The sequence below is a fragment of the Otolemur garnettii genome, unplaced genomic scaffold, assembly GCF_000181295.1.
Source record: "Otolemur garnettii isolate 467f Iridium unplaced genomic scaffold, OtoGar3 scaffold00001, whole genome shotgun sequence".
In the NCBI taxonomy this organism is placed as follows: domain Eukaryota; kingdom Metazoa; phylum Chordata; class Mammalia; order Primates; family Galagidae; genus Otolemur; species Otolemur garnettii.
In genome coordinates, this window is record NW_003852396.1 from 72,424,447 (window position 1) to 72,430,584 (window position 6,138).

A 6,138-nucleotide genomic window follows, 5' to 3' on the forward strand; every position below is an offset into this window, starting at 1 on the left:
GGGCCCGGGCTGGGGATTCAAACCCGCCACCTTAGGTGTATGTGGCTGGCGCCTTAGCCGCTTGAGCCACAGGCGCCGAGCCTATTGTGTTAGTCTTTACTAAGCAAAAGACTGCTGCAGAGATAGACTTCCTACCATAATTGTGTTTGGAGAAATGATGAGGAATTTGATGTTTTATGGTGGGCAGGATGGTTAAGTCCCACTGTATATACATTGTTATACTTGTCTTTGCCCTTGTATAAACCCTCTGGTCTTATATGAACTCAAAGAGTAGACTTTCCTAGCTGGGTTTTGTGGTGGTCACCTGTAGTCCCAGCTACTCAGGAGCTGAGGCAACAGGATCAATCACTTGAGCCCAAGAGTTTGAAGTTACTGTGAGCTATGGCACAACAGCACTCTACCCAGGGTAGCAGAGCAAGACTTTATCTCAAAATAAAAAAAAAAAAAAAAAAAAAAACCCACAATCCAAAGGGTGGGCTTTCATAATAATTTCCCACTTTGCATCATTATACTGTCCATGGTTATATTGGGTTGCACTGGGCTGTTTACTTCTATTGCAGATGTGTGTCTCATTCCTGCTGTCTGCTCCTCAGGGACACCATGTGGCGGATCTTTACTGGATCACTGCTAGTGGAGGAAAAGTCAAGTGCCCTTCTGCATGACCTTCGAGAGATTGAGGCCTGGATCTATAGATTATTGCGGTCCCCAGTACCTGTCTCGGGGCAGAAGCGAGTAGACATTGAGGTCCTACCCCAGGAGCTCCAGCCAGCTCTGACCTTTGCGCTTCCAGACCCCTCTCGATTCACCCTAGTGGATTTCCCACTGCACCTTCCCTTGGAACTTCTGGGTGTGGATGCCTGTCTTCAGGTGCTTACCTGCATCCTGTTAGAGCACAAGGTGAGAGGCCAGCTTTACAGACCTTTCTAGAGAAAGAGCTTTGAAATATGGCAGAGGCTAGACTATGAGTTCTTTGAGGACAGGGCTTTTTTTTTGTATTCTTGTCTTCAAGAAGTAAGATGATGCCAAAGTATTTGTGGCAATGACCTACCTCCTGGAATGTATGTTTCCTATTATCCCACTGCTTCCCACTTGTATGGTACTTGGTAGATGTGGGTTAAATTAAGACATTGGTATCATGTGAGATATATTCAAAGCTTACCATTCAGCTGAATTATCCTTAATTATACTGATCTGATTCTTTGGAATAATAGTAGTTCTGTTGCAATGAGTGGTCCTGGAATGGAAAGCATAAAAACTGGGAAGGTGGGAGGTGCCTGTGGCTCAGTGGGTAGGGTGCCGGCCCCATATACTAAGGGTGGTAGGTTCGAACCCGGCCCGGCCAAACTGCAACAAAAAATAGCTGGGCATTGTGGTGGGCGCCTGTAGTCCCAGCTACTCAGGAGGCTGAGGCAAGAGAATTACCTAAGCCCAGGAGTTGGAGGTTGCTGTGAGCTGTGATGCCACAGCACTCTACCGAGGGTGATAAAGTGAGACTGTCTCTACAAAAATAAACTAAAAAAACCCGCAAAAAACTGGGAATGTAAGGGAGTTAATTGAGGGAGGATTACTGCAGTGCTTGGGTTGAGAGGTGACAGGTATGGTAGGGCATAGAGCAGTATGATTGTGGAAATCAAGCTGGAGCTATAGACATGGCAAAATAGAAATTAAATTGTAATATTGGAAGCTGTTTTCTTTCTTTCTTATTATTTTTTTTTTTTTTTGAGACAGAGTCTTATTATGTCGACCTTGATAGAGTGCCGTGGCATCACAGCTCATAGCAACCTCAAACTCTTGGGCTTGTGATTCTCTTGCTTCAGCCTCCCAGTAGCTGGGACTATAGGAGCCCGTCACAATGCCCAGCTATTTTTTTGTAATTGTTGGCATTGTTGTTTAGCAGGCCCTGGCCAGGCTTGAACCTTCCAGCCCTGATGCATGTGGCTGGTACCCTAACTACTGAGCTATGGGTGCCAAGCCTGGAAGCTGTTTTCTTATAAACCTTATTTTATGTTTGTTGAGTGATACTTACGGTATGGCTTTTGGCAGGTGGTACTACAGTCCCGAGACTACAATGCACTCTCCATGTCTGTGATGGCATTTGTGGCAATGATCTACCCCCTGGAATATATGTTTCCTGTTATCCCACTGCTTCCCACTTGTATGGCATCAGCAGAGCAGGTGAGTCTCAAGGTGTCTTCTGGCTTTGTAACCTCTGTCTTCCTGGGGGAAGTAAGTCAGTGTTGGTCCTCAGTACCTTATCATAATTAATTTGTCTGTAAAATCTGACTGATTTGAACTGATCTTGGAGCAAAACCTATGCTATTTGTAGTTTTGTTTTCTTTTTCGCCAGAGCTGGGTTTGAACCTGCCACCTCCAGCATATGGGGCTGGTGCCCTACCCTTTTGAGCCATAGGCGCCGCCCCTGTTTGTACTTTTTATTTATCGCAGCTGATGATTATACACTTTTTGACTTTTTGGCTACATTACCGCCATCTTTATCTGTGGGGAATATGTTCCAAGACCTCCCATGGATTCCGGAAACTGGACAATACTGAACTTAATACATGCTTTATTTTTTTCCTATATTTACATACCTATGATTAAGTTTAATTTATAAATTAGGCCCAGTAAGAGGATAACAACTTCTCTTTGGCATATCCAAATGGTCAGCTTCACAGCTCTTGTGTGTTATTATTAAGTAAAATAAGGGTTACTTGAACCAACAAGCACTGTGGTAGTGCAACAGTTGATGTGATAACTGAGACAGCTGTGACTAACTGGAGGGTAGCATGTACAGCATAGCTGTGATGGACAAAGAAATGATTCTCATCCTAGGAGGGACAGAGTGGAATGGTATGAGGCTTCAGCATGCTGCTCAGAGTGTCATATGGCTTAAAACTCATGAATTGGTCTTTTTCACCTTCTCTCCTTCATGAGAGGGACCCACTTCCAAGTCTCTTTGGAAGTGCCCTAAACTTTCTCTTTGTTCTTCCTAAGTAAAATCTCTGTTTGTTACCCTGAAACTTGTGTAGGTTACTTTTGTCTTCAATCCACACTGCCTGAGCTGCTTCAGTTTTATTTTCAGTTTCCCTTGCTTTCGCTTTTGATTACCACCATGCCTTGGTCGAACTTTACAGAGAGAGTATTTATATCCCCGCACGGCCCTTGCATGTCCATCTCTCCCACCTTCTCTCCAACATAAGAGAGATGCACTTCCAACTCTCTTTGGAAGTGCTCTAAACTTTCTCCTCATTCTTTGTAAATAAAATCTCTCTTTATTACCCTGGGAGAAAAAAACTTGTGAATTGTTTGTTTGTTTTTGAGACAGAGTCTCACTATGTCACCCTGGATACAGCACCATTGTGTCACAGTTCACAGCAACCTCAAACTCTTGGGCTTAATTGATTCTCTTCCCTTAGCCTTCCTAGTAGCTGGGACTACAGGTGCCCACTACAGTGCCTGGCTACTTTTTGGTTGCAGTTGTCAGTGTCATTGTTGTTTAGCAGTCCTGGGCCAGGCTTGAACCTGCCAGCCTCAGTGTATGTGGCTGGCATCTTATGCACTGAGCTACAGGTGCCAAGCCATTAATTGTTTATTTCTGAAATTTTCCATTTATTATTTTTGGACCATGATTGACTCTGGGTAGTTGAAACCACAAAAAGCAAAACAATAGATAATAAGGTACTACTGCGCCTGTAATCCCAGAACTTTGGGAGGCTGAGGCAGGTGGATTGCTTGAGCTCAGGAGTTCAAGACCAGCCTGAGCAAAAGTGAGACCCTATCTCTAAGAAAATAAAAAAATAAAAATAGCTGGAATTGTGGTGGGTGCCTGTAGTCCCATCTAACTAGGAGGCTGAGGCAAGAGGATTGATCACTTGAGGCCAAGATTTTCAGGTTGCTGTGAGCTATGATGCCAGGGTGACAAAGTGAGACTCTTGTTTCAAAAAAAAAAAGGAACTACTTTATATATAAAATGTACCATATTACCTTACCTTAAAAATCTGAAAAATTCTAAATTTTGAAGTATATCTGGCCTCAAGAATTTTGGAAGAGTGATTGTGAAGCTGCATTTTCTTATCTAGAAAAAGTCCTGACACGATAAGTGCTCCTGATAGATTTTGTCTTTGTTTCTTATCCTCTTTATCATTTTCCACAGCTGCTCTTGGCTCCAACCCCATACATTATTGGGGTCCCTGCCAGCTTCTTCCTCTACAAACTGGACTTCAAAATGCCTGATGATGTATGGCTAGTGGATCTGGACAGTAATAGGGTAAGGTTCTTGGCTGAGGGCATTGTAAGGTGCAGAATCCCATTCTAGACCCTGTAGATAGGACCTAATCCTGTGATCTGTTTTTCTAGATGACTCTCAGGAAGGTCCTAAGTTATTGGATGATTTCTATTATGCAACTGTATTGAAATAATGTTCTTTTGGCTGGGGCTGAGTTTGAACCCGCCACCTCCGGTATATGGAGCCGACGCCCTACCCTTTTGAGCCACAGGCGCTGCCCTGAAATAATTTTTTTAATCCTGTTTAATTTATTGGCTAAATAGGCCTTTTTTAGGACTCAAAAGAATTACAGGATTTAGTTTTGCCAGAATTAAGAGCACTTAAGTGCCCTGCATCCTCCAGGAGCAGTAGGGCAGTTGTGGTTTCAGGACCATTATCTCCTAATGGTTTTCCTCAGGTATAGTTTCCAGTAGGAAACTGTTTTGCAATATAGACTTAAAAATTAATATTAATATTCTGCAGTGCAAGTACATTCAAACTTAGATATGTTTGTTGTAAAACTATAAAAAATAAAAATAAGTGTAAAGAAGAAAACAAAAACCATAACCCTGTTATCTGGAAATAATCACAAATAACATTTATTTCTTTTCAGATGTATATGTAGATCATATATTTGTATACATATTTTATATGTACAGGTATTTAATGTATATATTCACATACACAGTATATGATAATATTGAATATATATCTTCCTTTTTAAAAATGATTTGCCCTTATGTAAGTGAAACTCCTAAGCAATAAATTCTAAGGTCATGTCTTTTATCATTACTCTGATAGGTAATTGCCCCTACCAATGCAGAAGTGCTACCTATCCTGCCAGAACCAGAATCATTAGAGCTGAAAAAACATTTAAAGCAAGTAAGTGAAGAATGAAAGAAAAGTTTGGGGATAATAGATGCTGTGGGATTGCTACAGGAAGACAGCTATTCTAAGAACCACTTTCCTTTCAAACTTGAAGTGGAGAATATATTCTTTGCCTTGGACGGGCGTAAGACGAAATGTATCCCATTTCTGGGTGGGAGGTGAATTTCACAAAGCTTTTTTAGATTTCTTCTAATTCATTGTATGCCTTATAACCCTCTCCAACACTCCACTTTCTGTTTCTTGTCATGCATGCCATTCTTTTTTATTTATTTTATTTTATTTTTGTATTTGTGGTAGATTTTATTTTATTTTATTTTTTTGTTGCAGTTTGGCTGGGGCCAGGTTCAAACCCACCACCCTCGGTATATGGGGCTGGCGCTCTACTCACTGAGCCATAGGCTCCACCATGCATGCCATTCTTTATGAGTTTGGAGCATTTTCTTAGTCTTATTAGTTTGGAGTTAGTAGTTTGGACAGTCTGGGTTCTTTTATTTTATCATCTAGAATTGATCCCAAGGTTCTATAGAATCCTTTCTTCAAAAATTCCTTTTTTGAGTAATCCCTTACATTTAATTTTTATTGATTGATTTTCTTCTTTTTCTGCATGCTGAACACAGTACTTGAAGGTAAAACATGACTAGGATCTGTTCCTATCCCTTGCCTTGTGTATTATGTAGCACTGTATTTATTTATAAGAATCCCTGCTCTTTTGCTGGGCTTGGTGGCTCATGCCTATAAATTCTAGCACTTGAGAGGCCAAGGTGGGAGGATTGCCTGAGCTCACAAGTTCGAGACCAGCCTGAGCCAGAGCGAGACCCCATCTCTAAAAATAGCTGGGTGTTGTGGCAAGTGCCTGAACTCCCAGCTACTCAGCAGGGTGAAGCAGGAGAATTGCTTGAGCCCAAGAGTTTGAGGTTGCTGTGAGCTATGATGCCATGTTATTCTACCGAAGGTGACAAAGTAAGATCTGCCTTAAAAAAAAAAAA

General features: G+C 41.7%; 1 protein-coding gene across 11 annotated transcripts in view; it reads left to right on the top strand.

Annotated features, from left to right (window-relative positions):
• Positions 1–6,138, top strand: part of MADD (MAP kinase activating death domain) — a 58,792-nt gene that overhangs the window by 7,156 nt on the left and 45,498 nt on the right. For all 11 annotated transcript variants that reach the window (XM_012802833.2, XM_023509628.1, XM_023509619.1 and 8 more), the window contains exons 4-7: positions 594–897; positions 2,044–2,175; positions 4,154–4,267; positions 5,066–5,146. In XM_012802833.2, coding sequence (XP_012658287.1) covers positions 594–897; positions 2,044–2,175; positions 4,154–4,267; positions 5,066–5,146 — 631 coding nt within the window. The remainder of the gene's footprint in view (positions 1–593; positions 898–2,043; positions 2,176–4,153; positions 4,268–5,065; positions 5,147–6,138) is intronic.